Genomic DNA, 19,501 nt, shown 5'->3' with positions numbered 1-19,501 from the left:
GACTGGCACCTGGGGCCATGATGGTCCTTCTGGCTCCACTTCCCTTGGATCTCCAGTGCCTTCCATCAGGAATCTTGGGAAGCTTTGCAAAAACATCCTGGCCTGGCAAAACTCCCAAGATAACTGCAAGCATTATTGATTTGGGGGTGGCAGGATGACGTGGCCGGGGTGCTGGGCTGGTGGGGATAATTTTAGCTGTGCAGCCAGGCAGTCCTTCCAAGGGACCACTTTGTTTTCCAGGAGGCGCAGAACCTTTATCTCTTCAAATACCGTGGAATTTGTGTCCTCAGCGTGCTGCTGAGATCTGATCTGCTGTGTGAGCCTGGTCAATGGTGCCATTCAGCCCACAAAGGGTCCTCTGTGCTCGGGCAAACGCTGCCGTACGGAGCCGCATTGAGTGTGGAATCCGGGCAGATGGGGCTGCCTGGGCTGGCAGCAGTGCCCAGCGCTCTCCTGGCTGCAGGGCCAGGCTGAGCCAGGGCTCTGGCACCTCCTGCACCTCTTGGGGCATCTTGGGCAGAGCTGCAGGTTATTCTGTGTTTTAGCACACCTGAGTGGTTCTGGAGCGTGGTTTGTAGGAATGTGTGTTTGTGAACTTGCCGTGGTGGGGTTTGGCCTCCCTGGGTGTGCTGCTGAGACAAGGCTCAGCTGGAGGCTGTGTGTGTGGAGCAGGCACCCAAATGGGGTCTGGGGAGCTGTGGGGCTGTGTCAGCGATGCTCTCCCTGCCTTGGGGGTCCTGCCTGGGCTGACTGCAGGGTCTGTGCCCTTGGCCCTGGTCCTTGGGGTCACCTTGGGGTCTTTGGCACCCTCTCACCTCCATCTCTGGTGTGTGCCAAGCCGTGGCAGCCTCTCCACGGCTTCTGTGCAGAAGGAGAGGGCAGAAGCTGTGCTGGAGGTGGGGTGGGCTCTGCCCATCTGGTTTTATAGATTTGCTCAGGATGATTCAGAGGGGGAACCTGCCAGCAGCTGCCGTCCCATCCTAAACCACTGATTAACTCCAACCACCTGGTGGAGAAGTTGTTTAATAAACAAATCAGTGCTAATTCTGCATGGAAGCGACTCTGGGATCAGGCCCAGAGCAGCGCGTTGTCTCATGGGAGCGGGGCTTTGTTGACCTTGCTGGGAAGCGCAGAGAGGGGATTTAAACCTTCTGGAGCAAATGAAGCGTTTGATGATGCTGCCCTGACGCTTGGTGCTGACCCCAGCGCTGCGAGGGCTGGGGCTGGGCGGGTAAAGCTCCATTCTGGCAGCTGCAAACGCTGTGTTCAGCCAGGAGCTCCTTGTCGCTGGATTCCTGCACGAGCTGGGGACCGGCTTGGATGAGTGTCCCATGCAGAGTGCTCACATCCAGGGGCCATTCCCAGCTCTGACCTTTCCCAAAGCCCTTCCCTGGGTATCCCTGAGCTGCAGGAGCGTTGTGTGACCCCAGGGAGGGGTGCTGTGCTCGCTGTGGGGACAGACACCATATTGCTGCTTTCTAAGCACCCTTGGCAGGCTGTAATCCTGGTTTGGCCGCCGATTAGAGCGGCTGCTCCCTGGATTACCCATCCCTGCTGGCCCCTGTGCCTGCTCCGTGCTTGCTGTGGGGCTGTGCAGGTGCTGTGTCCTGTTCCCTGAGCCAGCTGTGCACTGCTGGCCCCCAGATGTGCCCTGCTTGGGGCAGGGGGCTGCTGGTGGGGACAGGCATTGCCCTCCTGTCCCTGTCCCGGGGCTTGCAGGGGACAGCCTGAGCCTGCTGCTCCTGTGTTCTGTGCTGTGGGGAAGGAAGGGGCAGGAGTGTCAGTTCCTGTTGTCCACTTGAACATTAAATATAGGCTGTTAAGCAGTTTTCTTTGCAGGAAGTGTAGAAATCCCGCTCGGTGTGAGTGGAGCCCGGAGCTTGCCTTGCAGCAGCATCCTCTGCCCCTTCTGCAGCAGCATTAACCCTTCATGGCCAGACTCAGCAGCAGCCTTGTCTTTAACCTGAACCCCCCATCCTGCTGCTCCTGCCCCTGTCCCAGGTCTGGCTGAGCCAGAGCTCTTTGCTCTTTCCAGCTCATGTGGCAAACTGGCTGCAGAGTCAGCTCTGGGGAGAGCCCCCAGCTCTGGGCCAGCAGCTGCACTTTTCCCTTCCTGACCTGATCTTTCCAACTCGGGATCAGGCAGCAGGAGCAGGCAGGGGGGGACATTTGCCTGCCTCCATCTCATTTTGATGTGTTGGGGCTCCCCTTGGTGTCCTGCCCATTGTTTCTGGGGTGCTGAGGCAGGACTGGCTGGGATGGGGTCACCCCCAGCGTGGGATGGGATGGGATGGGATGGGGTCACCCCTGGGTGCTGCACTCAGGGAGGAGGGTTGGGAAATCAGGATGCTTCCTTCTACAAATGGCCTTTTTCAGTCATTCCAAATTCCTTTGGAAGAGGCTTTTTATGTAAAAAGCAACCACTTCAGTCTCCTTGCAGTAACAGCAGCCACTTCCCAGAAAGACCAAACTCTCAGTAGCTGAGGAGGAGGAGGGGGACACGGGGAGCACGAGGTGCTGCTGGTCCCTTGCAGGATTCCTGGGGGCTGGAGAAGGTCCCTTCAGGCAGGTTTGGAGGGAGCCTGGGGTGGAATTCAGGCAGCCACTGCTCCCTGGCTGCAGAGGGAGGAGGAGAGCGGGGTGACCCCTGGGCTGGCTGTGAGGGAGCAGGGACAGGCAAAGGGGTTATCTGAGGCTGCTTCCAGGAAAAGCTGCTGCCCTCTGAGCTGCTGGGAGCTCTCCCCCTTCCTGCTGCTCCTGAGGTGCAGGGCCAGGGTGCATCTCTTTTAAAAGGACATTTTATTTAGGTCCTTGGTTGCTGTAGCTGTGCAGGTGGATTTGTGTGTGGCAGTTTTCCCAAAGGGATTGTCCCATCCTCCCGAGCCCAGGTGGGAAAAGGGAGCCATGGGAGGTGATGATGATGATGATGATGATGATGATGATGATGATGATAACTGCAACCTGGTCTGGTTGTGTTGCTCAGGCAGAAGGATTTTTCAGGCTTTTTGTGCTGTTTTTCCCTGCAGCTGTGGTTGACTGATCAAGCCAGCAGAGAACTTGGAAGGAAAACTTGTCAGCCCTCGGTGCAGCCCTGGTGTGACTCATGTGCAGTGTCAGGGTGGTTTTGCTCGTGCTTGAGAGGAAGCAGCAGATTCTGTTGAGCCTTTGCAGGATTTTGGGTTTGCTTTTTCACAGCCCTGGGAAAGAAGAACCCTTGGGATCCGAGGCTCATTGAGGGGGTGCCCTGTTCTCCCTGTGCCTTCCTGCTTCCACTGCAGGGCTGTTGTCCCAAAATGTAGGTGAGGGGCTCCAGCTTTTATGAAGAGGAGATGCTGGGGCATGGGAGGGTCTGACAGCAGCCCAGGGAGGATTTGGGGCCCCACAGGGTGGGCACGGCTGCCCCTCTCTCCTTTGGCCGATCCTGCTGCTAATTTTGTCCTTTATCACAGTCACTCCAGGAGTTATCTCCCTCTCCCCCTGCCTCTCCCTTGCCTATTTATAAGCACCATGGGCCACTGCTGTCAGGGCTGCTGGCTCCAAAGGCTTCTTGGCTTTGCCCTGGCTTGTGCCTGGTCCCAGAGCTGCTCCTGACTCTCAGGTGGAGGAGAGGCTCAGTTCCCCCCAGGTGTTCATCCCTGTGCTGCCCCAGCAGTCTCTGGGGAGGGAAGGAGGCTGCTCTGCTGCTGACACCAGCATGGGCAGGGAGCAGAGAGAGCTGCACGGGTCCCAGTGCCCTTTGCTCAGCCCTGGGCTGAGCTGGAACAAACCCTCCCACCCTCCTGAGTCCCCCTCCTCAACCCTGCCCAGGAACACCTGGAAGTTTCCCCCAAAAACACGTGTCTTGCTTCTGTGGGTGCCAGTGGGGGCTCCTGGCAGCTCCAGGCATGGGAAGGGTGTAGAAGCCATGCTCGTTCCATCCTCCAGGGAGCAAAGTGCAAATCCTGTTACGTGTGAACCTTTTCCTTGAAGAAGCCCCCTCTGTACTTTTCCACTGGGAAAGCTCCCGGGGATTTCCCTGTCCCTGCCTGCCTTGGCTGGCTGATTTCCTGCTGCCTTAGGAAGCACTTGTGTGAAGGCAGCCGGGACTGGACTGGGCAGGATTAACCCCAGGGCTGTCAGCAGCAATACTGGGAAAACAGCTTTAATGCTTGGAGAAAGTTGCCAGCTCCCTTATCCCGTGGGGAAAGCAAACCACTTGGACTCTGCTGTGGTTATCTCTTGGCTGTTGGTGTCTGAGAAGAGGAAATGGCCTTTGTGTGCACACACGTTTTCCACTGATGCTGGGAAAGGGGAAAATCCATGGAATTTTGGGTTTTGAGTGAAGAAATGCACGGGGAAGTGAACGCTGTGTCTCGCTGCCACCGGCGGGGCTGGCAGGGACACGGTGGCCCCGTGGTGCCCAGGACAGGCTGTGTGTGCCAGGTTAACAGGGCTGCTCTGGAAATCCTGCATCCTCTCAGGTCACTGCCAGTAAGAACTTAATAGGATCCAGATCTCGGGAGAATCTGCAGCTTGGGCAGCAGTAAAGCTCTGTGCTGCTGTCCTGCCTCAGTGGGACAGGATGGCAGAGCTGCCACCTCTTGGGGGGCAGTGTCACCGTCTTGTCCCCATTGCTGCTGCCCCGTGGCTCTAGCTCTGAGCTCTGGGGTGCCTCTTTTGGTGTTGTGGGGTTTCATCTCCTGTGGGGTATTTTAGGGGTGCTGACAGGGCTGTGTCCCTGGGGTGGCTGCAGAAGGGCAGCGCTCTGGGGCTTCCCTGGTGCCAGGGTCCCTCTGTGGGTATTTCCCGCTGGGATCATGTGTCTGCCTGCATCCTGCTGTTTGGGGACCTTCCCATTTGTAACATCCCTGTTTTCCCTGCTCCTGCTCTCACAGACCTGTCGGCCGCCAAGCGCAAGTTCGCGGATTCCCTCAACGAGTTTAAATTCCGCTGCATCGGCGACGCTGAGACGGATGATGAGATCTGCATCGGTGAGTCCTGCTGCTCCTGGAGCCACCTGAGCAGGGAACAGCAGGGAAACACCCATGGGGACACGAAGGAATTGGTCTGGGAACAGCATATTCCTCCTGTTCAACAGCAGCAAAGCCTTCCCCAGGGAATCAGCTGTTGCTCCTTGGCCTAAATCTGTCCCTGCCAGACAGGAAAGGGAGAAGATTGCCCGTATCTGAAACCATCTCAGCTGGATGTTGTGCAGTGGAGAGGAGAATCTGGGGGTGGTTGTGGCTGGGTACACTGCTAGGGGGTGTGCTGTGAAGCAGAGGAGCCCGTGCTTGAGGGAATCAGCGGTGCCCAGCCTGGCCTCGCTCCCTGGGCTAAGCCTGGCTCTGCCACGGAGCTTCTCCTGGCACAGGGCAGTGCCTGCAGCCTCTTCCCTCTCTCACCCTGCTCCTGCCCCAGCTGAACTTTTAGAGCTTACTGTGCACATCCTCTGGAGCCAGGAGAGCAAAGAAGCTTTAGCCCTGATTTAACTTTGCTCGTTTATTTGTGCCCAGTCTCTCAGCAGAAATAGCTCCTCATCAGCTCTCCCTGGTGCTGTGCCCCTCGTGTGCTGGCCATGGCTGGGGGCCAGTGCTGTGCTCTGGGGCTGCTGGGTGCCTGACTGTTGGGTAGGGCAGCTTTGAGCTGAGGATGTTGCTCTCTGGAGGAGGCAGCCTGGTCCTGGGGATGCTCTGCTGCTCTCCTGTTGGCAGCAGGAACCTTTCTAGGGAGAGAGCAAAGATAATAAAAACCCCAACCCCTCCTCCCAAAAACACAGACAAAACCCCTCTGAGCAGTTTCTCTCATTAAAAATGGGATGTTAAACCCTGATTCTGTGTCCCTTCCAGCCAAGTCTCTGCAGGAGTTCGCCACGGTGCTGCGGAACCTGGAGGACGAGCGGATGCGCATGGTACGGCCCCGGAGCAGGGGTGGTGGCACCTGGGACAGCGTGGTGACAGTGACTGCCAGCCCCAGGGCTGGAGCTGCAGGGCAGGGCAGAGGAAGGAGAGGGAGGGTTTGATGGGGAACACTTGAAAAGCATCAGGAGTGGAGTTTTGATGCTGGAGAGCGGGCGGTGCTGCTGCTGGGGGGGCTCACAGGTTTGCAGGGATGGGAGGGGAGAGGCCTGCGGGTGTCTGGGGCTGTGGAAGGGTTTCCATGGGGAAGCTGAGGAGCAGCAGGTGAGCTGGGCCTGTCTTTGCCCCCAGATCGAGAACGCCAGCGAGGTGCTGATCACGCCGCTGGAGAAGTTCCGCAAGGAGCAGATTGGGGCTGCCAAGGTAAGGCAGGCAGTGCCCCCCAGAGCTGGCCAGGAGCTGGCACACTGCAGGATGGGCTCAGGCGTGGGAGGAGGCAGCGTGCTGCTGTGGGATGGACACGGGGGCGATGCAGCTCCTGGGAAGTGCCTCAGTGTTCTGAGTTCACCCACAGCCAAATAACGCGCCAAGGGCAAAAAACTGCATGCCAGCTGAAACCAACTTTTTTCCTTACTGCGAGGAAGAATTAGGATTTTCTTGGAGGGGCTCACATTTTCCTGAGTGCCCCAGGCTGCATCCCCACCCCAAAGCATCGCTGGGGGCTGAAAGGGAACTCGGACGCTTCTGGCAGGACGGGGAAGCGCCGGTGTGGCTGAGGGCGGCTGTGAGACAGCCTGGCCCCCCTCCTCTTGCTTTCCTGCCTTTGTTCTGAAATAAAAACCACTGTCTGTGGCTCCCCTGTTGTTATAACAACCTGCTGCTGCCTGCAAGCAGCTCATGGCAGCGCCCGGGGCCGCACGGCAGCGGTGCCAGCCCGGCCAAACACGGAGGATCCTCCAGAATGGACCTGCTCACGAGCAGCTGCTGCCATGGACTGGGCCCTGGGGTGTTGGGGTGGCCAGGCTGGGACCAGAGGTGCAAAGGAAAGGGGAGTTGGTGTCCTGAATGCTCCTGCCACAACAGAGGTGCTGTGCCACTGTCCCACGTGCCACCGCTGAGGAGCTCGTGCCAGGGGTGGCAGGCTGGGGGATTGTGATGATGTTCTGCTTAGAAAGCACTTTCCTCACTCTGTTGTGTTTGGAGCTGGATCTGGATGTTTTACCAAGCACTGGGCCCCAGGAATAGAGGATGGGTTCCCTCAAGCCATGGCTTTTGGCAGCATAAGCTGCTTTCCTGGAGCTGCCTGATGCTGGCAGATAAAAGCAGCCTCACCTGCTTCCAGCTGCTGCCCCCAGGTGCTGTCTCATGCTGGCTCCCACCTGGGGCTGCCATCCTGCCCAGTGCCACAGGGATGCTGTCACAGCTGCTCTGGGGCTGCTGAGTTCAGGGCCACGCTTTTTGTTCTGTTTTGCAGGATGCCAAAAAGAAATATGACAAGGAGACTGAGAAATACTGTGGTGTCCTAGAAAAGCACTTGAACTTGTCTTCCAAGAAGAAAGAGTCCCAGCTTCAGGAGGTGAGAGCAACCTCTGAGTTTCCATGTCTGACTGTGGAGAGCTTTTTGAATGCCTCACACAGATTATAACAATGATTGTCCTGGCGGTAAACTCATTTTTTCCCTCATTCTGGCTGTGGGTGCTGGGTTTTCCCCTTTTCCTGTAATGAAAGGATACGGAGCTGTCTTGGTGAGTAAATCAGAGAGATCCCAAAATGGATAGCAATCAAAAAGGAGAGAGGGTTTATAATTAAAGAGTGTAACAGAAAGGAACTGGTTCTGCTGCAGGCTTCCCATGTGCCAGCACAAATCACGGATGTTTGGTCTCCTTCTCTGCAAGAGCCTGCTCTGCTTTGTGCTCCAGGGGAGGAGGGATCAGGCTTAGTGCCTTAAACTCTTTCAGAGCCATCAGTGATTCAGGAGGTGGTTAGCTGTGGTGACAGGTGCTCCTGCTGGAGGAGTATGCTGAGTTCTCAATCGCTTCTTTCAAGCCTGGAACTCCCAGAGCTGGGTTGGTCCTGCAGGATCTGTGTCCTTGCCTTTGGGCATGGTGCTGGTGCTCTGCTGCTCCTTACTGGGGCACTGCTGGGCACGGGGCTCCTGCACCCAGGTACACCATGAAATTCAGAAATACCTGAATACCTGTGGCACAGGGGATCATCTGCAAATCAGGGCTCAGGAGGGCTCAGGATCTGGGCAGAGGTGCCTGCAAGCCAGCCTTGTCCTTGGGGTTTGGAATAACTCCCCATGTGGAAGCAGGCACGTGTCCCAGGGAGTGGTGGGTTCTAAATGAGCCTGAGCCCTTGGGTGGGTTTGTGTTTGGGATGCTCTGGGGCACAGGAGCTCGAGGAGTTCTGGCTGGGGAGGGGAGGATCCATGGGCAGCTCTTAGAGCTGTGAGCCTGTGCCAGAGCACAGCCCTGAGGGGCTGCCTGGAGGTGCCTCAGGGGATACAGGTGGGGTCAGGGTGGGATGTGTGCAGGATGCTGGGTGGGATTTGGGATCCTGGGTGGGATTCTGTGAGGGATGCAGCACAGGATTCAGCATTCTGTTTGGGATTCTGTTTGGAATTCTGTTTGGGATTCTGTGCAGGATTCTATTTGGGATTGTGTGCAGGATTCTGTGAGGGATGCAGCACAGGATTCAGGATTCTGTTTGGGATTCTGTTTGGAATTCTGTTTGGGATTCTGTGCAGGATTCTATTTGGGATTGTGTGCAGGATTCTCTGCGGGATGCAGCACAGGATTCGGGATTCTGTTTGGGATTCTGTTTGGGATTCTCTTTGGGATTTTGTTTGGGATTCTGCTGGGGGTTTGTTGTGATGCAGAGAGGATGCTGGTGCTGTGCAGGTGCGCTGGAGCAGCGCTGGCTGCTGGTGCCATCTGGTGGCATCTCCCAGCCAGACTCTGCCTCGGGCGGCTGCCGAGAGGAGCCTGCAGCCGCTGGGAGCAGCTCCCAGCTCAGGTGCTGGCTCCTGTTCCCCCGAGCACTGGGAAGTGAATTGGTGTGGTGTTTGTAGTGGTTTGTGTGCCTCAGACCCCACCGAGGGAAGGGGATTCAGTGTGGAGCTGTGAAATGTGGATGTGACATCCCTGGTGAGGGGGAATGCTTCCCAGAAAAGGGAGAGTTGCCTTTTCTTGTCAAGCTCACGGTGATTTCCATTTTCTCACCTCTGCTGTGTGTTTTCTGCCCGGCTGTTGGGGAGCTGAGACCCACACCCGTTTTCCCCAGCTGAAGGAAGAGCGTGCTCATGTGGATCTGATTTTTATTTATTGCTGTGCCATCTGTCCAGCTGGGACTGGGGGCTGGAGCTGGGTTTGCTGTGCTCGGGGGTGTTCCCATCAGAGCCAGCTCTGCTCCTTCCTGAGCTGGTGTTTCCTGTGCCTCCCCTCTGCAGGCAGACAGCCAGGTGGACCTGGTCCGGCAGCACTTCTACGAGGTCTCCCTGGAATACGTCTTCAAGGTGCAGGAGGTGCAGGAGAGGAAGATGTTTGAGTTTGTGGAACCTGTAAGTGAGCTGGGGCTGGTGTGGTGAGACGGGGTCCTGGGGGGCCCAGCCTCTCCCCAGGGCCCTCCAGGCAGCCCCCTCCCCTCAGCAGTGCTGCCTCTGGGTCTCCACTGACCCTCTCCGTTTGCTTTTTCCCAATGCAGCTCCTGGCCTTTCTGCAGGGGCTCTTCACGTTCTACCACCACGGCTACGAGCTCGCAAAGGACTTCAGTGACTTCAAGACAGAGCTGACAATCAGCATCCAGAATGTGAGTGTGTTTGGGGTGTCCCTGTTCCTGGGGTGTCCCTGTGTCTGGGGTGTCCCTGTGTCTGGGGTGTCCCTGTGTCTGGGGTGTCCCTGTGTCTGGGGTGTCCCTGTGCCCAGGGTGTCCCTGTGTCTGGGGTGTCCCTGTGCCCAGGGTGTCCCTGTGTCTGGGGTGTCCCTGTGCCCAGGGTGTCCCTGTGTCTGGGGTGTCCCTGTGCCCAGGGTGTCCCTGTGTCTGGGGTGTCCCTGTTCCCGGGGTGTCCCCGTGCCCGGGGTGTCCCTGTGCCCCCTGCCCATCACTGTCAGTGTCTGGCAGAGCCACCTCACCTTCTGGTGTATTTTAATTAAAGAATGCCAGACTGCTTTAGGTTGGAAGGGACCTTAAATCCCATCCAGTGCCACCCCTGCCATGGCCAGGGACACCTTCTCCTGTCCCAGGTTGCTCCAAGCCCTGTCCAGCCTGGCCTGGGACACTGCCAAGGATCCAGGGGCAGCCACACCTTGTCTGGGCAATCTGTGAAAGGAAGAATTTTTTCCTAATACCCAATCTAAATCTCTCTTCTTTTAGTTTAAATCCATTTTCCTTGTCCTATCACTATTGGCCCATGTCAAAAATCACTCTCCCTATTTTTGTAAGACCTCTGAAAGTTCTGGAAGGCCTTGCCGATTGTTGTAATATTTTTGCTTTAGGAAGCATAGGGTGCCCTGTGGCTGCCCCTGGGCTCCCCAGTCCCATTTCCCACAGGGCTGTAGGGACCCAGCCCCACCCCAAGTGCTGCAGAGCCAGGCACTGCTCCCTGCCCTGGAGAAGACATTCCTGTTTTAATTTGCAGACAAGAAACCGCTTTGAAGGAACGAGGTCAGAGGTTGAAGCTTTGATGAAGAAGATGAAGGAGAATCCCCACGAACACAAAAACATCAGCCCTTACACGATGGAGGGGTATCTCTACGTGCAGGAGAAGCGTAGGTGTTGGGCTGGGGGGTGTGGTGGGTGGGAGCCTGGGGAATGAAGGCTGATTCAGCAGGTACAGAATCCCTGCAAGACAGGGATTAACCCAGGGAGGGGGGAATTCAGTGGGGATGTGGCAGCCAGGGAGAATCACTGCCACTGCCTTGTAAAAGTCCTCCAGGTACAGGAGTCTGGCACGTGAAATGATGGGTAAACACAGCAGGTCCTAATGTGAGGGCACTGAAACTGTTCTGGGCATGAACCCTGTGCTTGCTCTGCAGGTCACTTTGGCACTTCCTGGGTGAAGCATTACTGCACCTACCAGAGGGAATCCAAGCGCATCACCATGGTGCCCTTCGACCAGAAATCAGGAGGAAAAGGGGTGAGTGCTGGCAGGGAGCAGGAGAAAAAGGAGCAGGATTAAAGGGGGTGAGTGCTGGGAGCAGGACTGGGTCCTGCCAGGGAACGTGTGGCACTGCAGCCTCTCCCAGGGCTCAACCTGTGCCACCTTTTAGGCAAGGTGACACAAGTGCAGTGAAGTGGGTCACATTCATTCCAGGCTGAGTGGCTGCCACACGGGGAATGAACTTGGCACCTGGTTTGAGAAAGAAAAGACAGGAAACCCCCAGAGCCCACAGATCTTTGCCAGCCACAGGCACCCAGCAGCTCCAGCTCCAGGGGTTCCTGCTCCCCAGTGCCTCGTTCCTGCTCCAAGGCATGGACTAGAGAACCTGTTCATTGTTTTGCTCCTTCTCCAATGCCTGTGACTTGTCCAAGGCCAGGCTGGACAGAGCTTGGAGCAAGCTGGTGGAGTGGAAGTGTCCTTGCCCATGGCAGGGAGTGGAACAAGATGAGATCTGAGTGCCCTTTCTACCCAAACCATTCTGTGAGTCTCTGATGATCCTGTGACTCGGCCAATGAAGTTGTTTTGTTTTGGACAGAGCCACAGGAGAGCCTGGAGCTCCAGTTGGCCCTGAGGAGGTGTGAGGAGCAGGGGGAGCAGTGGATGTGGGATGTGGGGAGCCAGCACATGCTGTGTCCCAGTGCTCCCAGGGCTGTATCCAGGGCAGGCTTTCCTCCTCTGGAGCTCTCCTCAGAGTTCCCAGCTGGGTTTGCAAACACAGTCCCCTTGCTGGGGAGTGCCTGGGGCAGCTGGACAGGCTCCCACACGGCTTCCTGCTGGCACAGGGAGCCGGCTGTGGGCAGGGAAGCTTCTAAAATTAATTTCCTCTTGCCTTGGAGCATCTTCATTATAGCTCAGCATTAACATATCCCAGCCTTGTAATCATCAGTGGCTGTCCTGTGTTTTGTCTGGTCCCTTCCCATTTCAGGGCTGTCCCAGCAGCCAGGGCCCCTCTCCAGGGCCAGGCTGGAGCCCCTGTGCAGGGCTGTGCTCACACTGGGACCTGCAGCACCCTGGTTACAGTGGGACACTGCCCGTGCTGGGGCAGCCCTGGCCGTGGTGCCCACATGGACAGGTGAGCACAGAGCTTGCACTGGCACTGCTGCCAGGCTGCTGCATGAGGAGACCATCACTCCTGGCTCACAGCTGCTGCCAGCCCCCCGTGACCCTGGGCTGTGGCCAGAGCTGGCTATTGGTGGCTTTGGAGCGGGGACATTCCCGGAATTCTGGGCAGAGTGGGAGCAGCCTTGTGCCAGCAGTGGGGCGGGCTGGGGGCACCAGGACAGGCCACTGAACCTGCAGGGAGCTCTTGAGGGTCTGTGCTGGGTGCCTTGCCTGGTCCAGGAGCCTTCCTGGGGAGTAGGAAACCGTGGGAGCACGTGAGAGGGAATGAGGGTTTCTCCCCAAAACAGGGCAGGTCCAGAGCCCCACAGGGGAGCATCACAGCAGTGCCTGCAGGTGGGAACAGGAGGGGCTGGGAGCCACGGTGCAGCAGGAAAACAGAGGCACAGTGGGATGAGATGAGTGGGACTGTGTCAGGAGCTGAGTGATGGTGGCAGTGGGCAGGAGTTTATGGATGAGAACCAGGGAGTCACCTGGTTCTTATAAATCATCAGGATTTAATGGACATGTAGCTGTGGCACGTGAGGAGCTGGGTGAGGGGTGGGCTGGGCTGTTCTGGGCAGCTTTTGGGCTCCGTGATCTTAGAGGTCTTTTCCAATCTAAGTGATTCTAAATATGTTTCCTGGAATAATGGTGATGTCAGGGAACAGGGTGGTCAGCCAAGGTGTCATCAGGAACAGCACAGAGAGCCCAGAAAAGTGTCTGTCTGCAGGAACTCCTTCAGAATTCATTTTCTCTGAAGTCATCAGTGGAATTTCACAGTTGCAGCAGAAGTGTCTGTGCTGGCAGGGGCTGAGGCAGGATTTCCTCCAGCAGAGGACAGCAGTGCTCACAGATCCTGCTGGATCACTGCTCAGCCCTGTGGAAATCCAGCACAGCTTGGATGCAAAGAGGCCTTCTCTGGATGGGAGAATGGTTTTGTCATTGCTTTGTTATATAATAAACGTTTTAAGACATGTTTGCTCCTGTTAAGAGTCCTGGTGTGCACAATGCTGCCAAAAACGCAGCGTGGAGTGCAAACTGCCAGCAGGTCTATGGAGTGTTGTTCAGCAGTGGAAAATAAAGCTGATTTTGCCCAAAAGTTGTGGTCCAGCATTACCTGCCCACATGAAAAATGGGTTGTGTGGTGCTTAATGCACAGATTGAATCATGAGCACCCTGAAGGGAAGGCTCCTGATGAAGGGGTTTGGACTAAATATGGGTGAAAAGACAAGTCCTCCTGCCAGAAATACAAATAGATGTCTTTAGCAGGGTGATGTTGCCAGATGCCCCCAGGTTTGAACCTGCTCATTGACAGAGGTGGCTGCTGGGGACAGGCCTGTGATTGCTGGCTGTTCTTGGCCTCAGCTGGGATTTTGTCTCTTCTCAGGGGGAGGATGAGGCTGTCACCCTGAAATCCTGCACACGGCGGAAAACAGACTCCATTGAGAAGAGGTTCTGCTTTGATGTGGAGGCTGTGGATCGGTGAGTGCTGCCAGGAGGCTGCAGGGACTGTGCTGACTGTGTGGAGGGAAGGGCTGTGCTCCTGCACGTGGCTGTGGGACAGTTCCTGTGCAGTTCCCGTGTTTCTCCCCTTCAGTCACACCCTCCGTGAGTGGAGAGCCCTCATCCATGGAATCACACCTTTCCAGCCACGTGCTCTCCGTGTACTGAGTCAGTGCTTTGGTTTACAGGTCTCTGACTCAAGTCTCTCTGACTTTAAGGGTGTTTTAGCACTTCTGCAGCCTCTGGCCACACCAGGTGAGCGGTTGCCAGCCTGGAGAAGTGTTCTGTGGCTGCTCTGGGAGGGCTGTGCTGCCTCTTTCCAACGCTGGGTACGTGTTGGAACAGTGTCAGCTTTTCTGCTGGAGTGCCTGTTGCTGGTTCGCCGTGGATGGGTGATGATGGACCTCTGGCTCATGCCTGCAGGCACTCTCACTCCTTTTTCCTGAAGAAGGAAACCACTTCTGCTGTGACTTACCACACAGCAGCTGGACCAGAGGAATGTGTGGATTCAGTCTCTGGCAGCCAGGAGTGAGAGCTGTTACCATACCAGTCAGCATGGTGCATGGCTGACCCATAGAAACAGGAAAGGCAGGCTGGTGTTGCTATTCCAAGAGGAATTAGTCACTGCCCTGGGTCTCCCTCGCTGCACAAGTTCACACAGTTCACAAAAGCCTGCTCCAGAGGCACTCACTGTGTTCTCCCAGCTGTGTCCCTGTCCGTGGTCCAGCTGCCCTCTCCTCTGCAGGAATTCCCTGGAGGTCTCAGAAAAACCCGAGTTCATGAAAATGTGGGTGTTGAGTAACCCCTGGTGGCTCTCCTGGCCAGGCTGTGCTCCAGCAGCGTTACGGTGCCAGCCCGTGGCAGGGAGGGCTCGGGGTGGGGAGCTGAGCCTGACTTGGCTGAGGGATGAGATAACCTGGGGCTGCCTCCCACTCTCTGGAGCTGTGCTTTTCTCCAGAAAGTTGCAGAATTTCTGCTGACACAGGAATTATTTTTTTTTTTTGCTGTGCCCTGGGGATATTTTCTTATAACGTGAAAATCAAACTAAAAGTGGGAGAAGGAGAATGGAGCCACAATAATTCACTTCAGCGTGTTCAGAGGCAGCTGAAGCCTCCCTTGATGTTTGGAGCCTGCCAGGCATGGGATCAGGAGCTGCTCCAGAAATCTGCTGTGCTCCATGTAAATCATGGCAGGGGAGCAGCACAGGAAGGGGAAACCTGAGGAGTTTCTCCTTTCATGTACACATTCCTGCTGCAGGGATTTGCCTGAGAGAGCAGGGGAGCAGGACACACCTGAAGGAAAAAGCTGTTTTTTCCCAATATACAGGCAGCTCTGCATTCTCTTGTATCAGAATTTGTCATTAGATGTCTAAAACATTGGGTATTCCCAAGATGAACTTGAGAAGAGGAGGAAACAACAAGTTTTTCTGGGCACCACCAGGGCATCAGGCCCTGCTGTCAGTGCAGGGTGTGCTGGAGATCACCTTCACCCTGCCAGGCTCCCAGGGCTGGGCTGTTCCACTGCTCTGGGGACAGCCTGGAGGTGGCAGCCTTGGCTCTTCCTGCACAGAAATGGGCTTTTGTCAGCCTTGGGAACTCAGACACCTCGGGCTGCGGGGCTGGAGCTCAGCACTGACACCCTCAATAGCACCAGCTAAGAGCTGTTCCTTCTTAGGTGGGAAAAAAAGTGGGTTTTTCTCCTGTAGAGATGATTCAGCACAACCAAGCTGAAAATCTGGAGCCTGGTCTGTTATTACAGCGTTGCTTCCTTGTCACAGAATCCCAGAATAGTTTTTGTTGGACCTTAAAACTCATCTCATTCCGCCCCCTGCCATGGGCAGGGACACCTTCCACTAGAGCAGGTTGCTCCAACCCCCATCCAACCTGGCCTGGCATTTACAAATTGTTCTTGTCTTCAATCTAGCAAGTTAGAGGTGCTGTGTTGTGTTGTTACAGCAAAATGAACCCCAGAATGGTGTCCTGGGGTCTGGCTGAAATACACCCCCAGTGTGATGGATGCTGTGTTTTACTGTTAATGCTCTTTTTTTTCATTAACTAAACTTGTTTGTAGTCTCTGCACATTAAATTAGATTTGTAAACAAGGTGAACAGGGATGACAGCCAGTGTCTTACAAAATGAGCCTGGGGAGGAGGAGTATGTCATTTGACTGATGACAAGGGCCTTGTCATTTAGGATAATGTAGGTCATTGCTCTGGGCCAGAAGCAAACTGCTTCCAGGTGCCAGCTGGCTTCTGGGGGAGCAGGAGGCTTTCAAATGCAGGCTTTGGCCTCTTGGTGGGTCACAAGGGCAGTGAACTGTGCAGGTACCAGCCCTGGACTCTGCCTGCTGCACAGTGGCATTGCAGAACCACAATCCCAGAGTCACTGAGGTGGGAAAAGACCCCCCCAGCATCGAGTCCAGGCTGTGCCTGATCCTCACCTGTTCTCAGCCCAGAGCACTGACCAGCCCTTCCCTGGACACCTCCAGGGATGGGGACTCCAAAGCTCCCTGAGCCCCCTGTCTATTAAATCCTTCCTGAAGGAATTGGCACGGTGGCTGGGTGGTTGGCATGGGGGTGGGAGAGCTGCCAGGCACCTGCCAAGTGCTCCCCTGAGCAGATGGATTTCCCCAGGAGGGCTGGTGGCCTTGCTCTGGGAGTGCACCTGCCAGGGCCAGGGCTCTGACTGTGGCAGGACCTGTTCTCTGCTCACCTGGACCTGTTCCCTGCTCACCTGTGCCAGGTGAGCCCAGCTCTGCCGTGTCCCCGCGCCTCCCGTGCGGTGCAGCCTGTCCCTGTTCCTCTGCCGGTGTCACCTTTCCAGTGACCTTTAAAACAAAGCCTCAGGGCTGTCACAGCTGGGAGGGATGGCTTGTCACAGTCAGGGATGAGGCTCCTTCCCCTTGGTGGCCACGGTGGCCCCGATCCCTTGCTGGTGGCTGAGCTGGAGCTGCTCTGGGCTCTGTGTGGATGCTCAGACTTGCTGAGCTCAGGGTCAGTTTCCCTCTTAATTCCATTTTTGGGGCCACCTGTGGCTGCTGGTGCCTGGCCATGGCCCTGGGGTGGAGTCTGGGCTGCACTGCTGTGCTCAGGCTCAGAGCATCTCTGTGCACTCAGCCCAGCTCAGCCCCTGTTGTTATTGCACTCTCGTGTGTTTCCATCAGCAGTTTAGATTGTCTCGCTGTGATAAGCTGCTACAGCAGTTGGAAGTTCTTATCTGTTTCTATTGCTTTCCTTATTTGTTTGTTTTCCTGGAAGAAGGAAAAGCTATTGCAGTTTCTCATTTTCTCAGTGTGCTTAGTCACAGCTCCTTAAGGCCGGGCCATTTGTCACAAAAGCTGAGATATTGAGAAAATTCAAATTTCCTGTGTGGTCTTATATGGAAAAATCTTCCATTTTTAGATTGTAACATATTGAAAATACTCTTTCTTATTAAGTGTTTGCCATGTTCTGCTCTGGTCTCACCCTCCTACACTCACTCCATTTTGATATGAATTTCTTCTGATCCCAAAATGTCCCTTCCCCTCCTTGTGTCCCAGAAAAAGGCAAAGGGGTTTGGTGCCCGCAGGTGGAAATGTGGGGTGCAGCACCTAGGAGTGAATCAGCAGGTCCTGGCTCTTGTTTGCCACAGCAGCTCAGGTTTGTGCACCTTGGGTGACAGATCCAGGAGGGTGTCCTGCTGTCCTGAGACTGGGGTGGCTCCACCTGGCTCCAGGTGCATCCCGTGTTGGGAGGAGCCCACAGCAGAATCTGTATTCACTGTGTGTTATCTCTATAAATAATTACCTGTAACCCCCAGTACTCGGGGCCATTTGTTGGGTGAGGGGACAGATCTGTTTTGTTTCTCTTTTGGGGAGGGATGTCAGAGCAGGTTTTTGCTGTGGCTGAAGGAGATAACCGCTGGAGGAGCTGTGGAAGGGGCTCGGTGAGGATGATGCTGGTTGCAGGCAGTGATTCCAGCAGGGCTGCTGCTGGCAGAGGCTGCTCCAGTGCCATCCGACCTGGCAGTGAGCACATGGAGCCCCGTGGGCATCATGGGCCACATCCATAATGAATGAGGTGTAATGTGTGGGTGCATTTTAAATTTATCACAGCCAGGAAGATGGCTCTGCTCAGGAAAGTGATGCAATGGGTGCCCTGGCAAGTAAACACTGGGGGAGGAAATGCAGAGCTATTTGCATTGGAAATCGGGTTTGATTCAGCTTCACAGCCCCTCCCCTCATGCTGTTAAAGAAGTTTGACTTTGAAGTGAAGCCCGAGGAGTTGTTACCTGCTCAGAGGATGAACAAACATTTTGCTGTTATCACCTGTGCCCTGTGCTGGGGGAACCTGGCACTGCCACTCTGGGACCCTGCTCTGCCACTGGGAGCCCAGTGCCCAGCATGCCATGAATGGAGGGTTTAAATGCCTCTGTTCTAATGTCTTGGCTAAAGAGACAGCAATCCCAGAATTTCCTTTCCTGTGTGTCCCTAGCTGAGCTAGAGCCCTTCCAGGGCTTTCTGACTGAGGTGTCTGTGCCTTCAGCAGCAGCTTGGCTTAAAGTCAGACCCAAGCCCAGGCTGAAGTGGCCACTGCAGCTCCTCAGGTACCAGGGGCTGCTCTTGAGTCCCTTTGTACCTGCACAGGGAGGAGCTTTGTGCACTGCTTTGAACATATTTGCTGTTGGATGAGGAGCGTTTTCCCTCTCAGATGGGGCAATGGTTAAGTGGTTTCCTCTTCCCTCTGAAGTGAGTTAACTTCCAAACCACTAAGCTGGTGAGTATTGACTGACTCACCAATGGGATTAGCAGAGATCAAGCACATTATGTCTGGTTTTTGGACCTGGGCACAGCTTCCACTGGTGGGACAGTGCTGAGCTGCCGTGTGCGTGCTGGAAGCTGGGCTGGTTGGATGGAGAGTGGGGTCAGGGAGAAGGGTTAATCCTCGGTTCCTGGCCTGTGTGTGCCACAAAGCAGCAGCAGAAGGGCCAAACCCACCTCTTGAGAGCCCCTGTTAAAGTTTAATTTTCTTACAGGCTCTTATCAAGGACCAAAGGGCATCTGCAGAGTGTTGGTGCAGCTCACGTTTTCCTGCTGAATCACCCCAGGGAAGTCCAAGTTAGAAGTCACCTCTCTCCCCAGGCTTTATCAGGTTTTTTTGGGGGTTGAGAAGGGAGCAGAGCCTTCGTGCTCTGTGGAACACTCACAGGCAGTTGGCAGCTCCTGAGCTTCCATCTCCCTTCCCTTCCCTTCCCTTCCCTCCGTGTGCCCGGTGCTCCCGTGCTCTGCTGGGGTGGGAAGAGCAGCACCAGAGGCTCTCTGCTCTCCCAGCTTGTGTGTCTGAATCCCCACGGGTGGGAAGAGCAGCACCAGAGGCTCTCTGCTCTCCCAGCTCGTGTGTCTGAATCCCCACGGGTGGGAAGAGCAGCACCAGAGGCTCTCTGCTCTCTCAGCTTGTGTGTCTGAATCCCCAGGGGCAGGGAGCACCAGCAGCCTCCCTGCCTGCTGCTGTTGCCAGGGAATCTGCTGGGGAGGGAGCGGCAGCTCCGGAGCAGACACACGGACAGGTCTCGCTGTCTGAGCCCGGGGATGTGGCCACCCCTTGGGGCTGCAGAGCCAGCACAAAGGCACAGGGCTGGGGGCTGCAGGCTTAGCCAGCTGGGAGTGTTGGGATGCAGGATGAGCTGGGATGTGGAGATGGAAACCCTGGCAGCCCAGCACGGCACAGTGAGATGGCAGCTCCTGGTGTGGGATCACAGCTCCCACCCTCTGTGTCCCCACACCCCGCACACCCGAGGCTGTGCAAACATTCTGATTGCCAAAACCACCCTCACCTTGCTGGTCACGCTTAACAGAGCAGGTAATTGAGGTTTGACTCCTTGCATGGAGGGGGTGGTCCAGGAGTGGAGGTGGCGTTGGCCCTCGG

At 55.9% G+C, this 19,501-nt stretch overlaps 1 protein-coding gene across 3 annotated transcripts in view; it reads left to right on the top strand.

Moving 5' to 3' along the window:
* Positions 1 to 19,501, top strand: part of ARHGAP26 (Rho GTPase activating protein 26) — a 104,551-nt gene that overhangs the window by 13,208 nt on the left and 71,842 nt on the right. For all 3 annotated transcript variants that reach the window (XR_009278628.1, XM_058848489.1, XM_058848490.1), the window contains exons 2-10: positions 4,875 to 4,970; positions 5,826 to 5,887; positions 6,186 to 6,257; positions 7,309 to 7,410; positions 9,286 to 9,396; positions 9,540 to 9,644; positions 10,474 to 10,603; positions 10,871 to 10,971; positions 13,484 to 13,578. Coding sequence is in view for 2 of the 3 variants with exons in the window: in XM_058848489.1 (XP_058704472.1) it covers positions 4,875 to 4,970; positions 5,826 to 5,887; positions 6,186 to 6,257; positions 7,309 to 7,410; positions 9,286 to 9,396; positions 9,540 to 9,644; positions 10,474 to 10,603; positions 10,871 to 10,971; positions 13,484 to 13,578 (874 nt within the window). In the remaining variant the exon portion in view is untranslated. The remainder of the gene's footprint in view (positions 1 to 4,874; positions 4,971 to 5,825; positions 5,888 to 6,185; positions 6,258 to 7,308; positions 7,411 to 9,285; positions 9,397 to 9,539; positions 9,645 to 10,473; positions 10,604 to 10,870; positions 10,972 to 13,483; positions 13,579 to 19,501) is intronic.

Source organism: Poecile atricapillus, chromosome 13 (genome assembly GCF_030490865.1).
Source record: "Poecile atricapillus isolate bPoeAtr1 chromosome 13, bPoeAtr1.hap1, whole genome shotgun sequence".
Taxonomy (NCBI): Eukaryota; Metazoa; Chordata; class Aves; order Passeriformes; family Paridae; genus Poecile; species Poecile atricapillus.
Note: the sequence above shows the minus strand (reverse complement) of the source record. Positions and strands in the feature narration are given on the sequence as shown.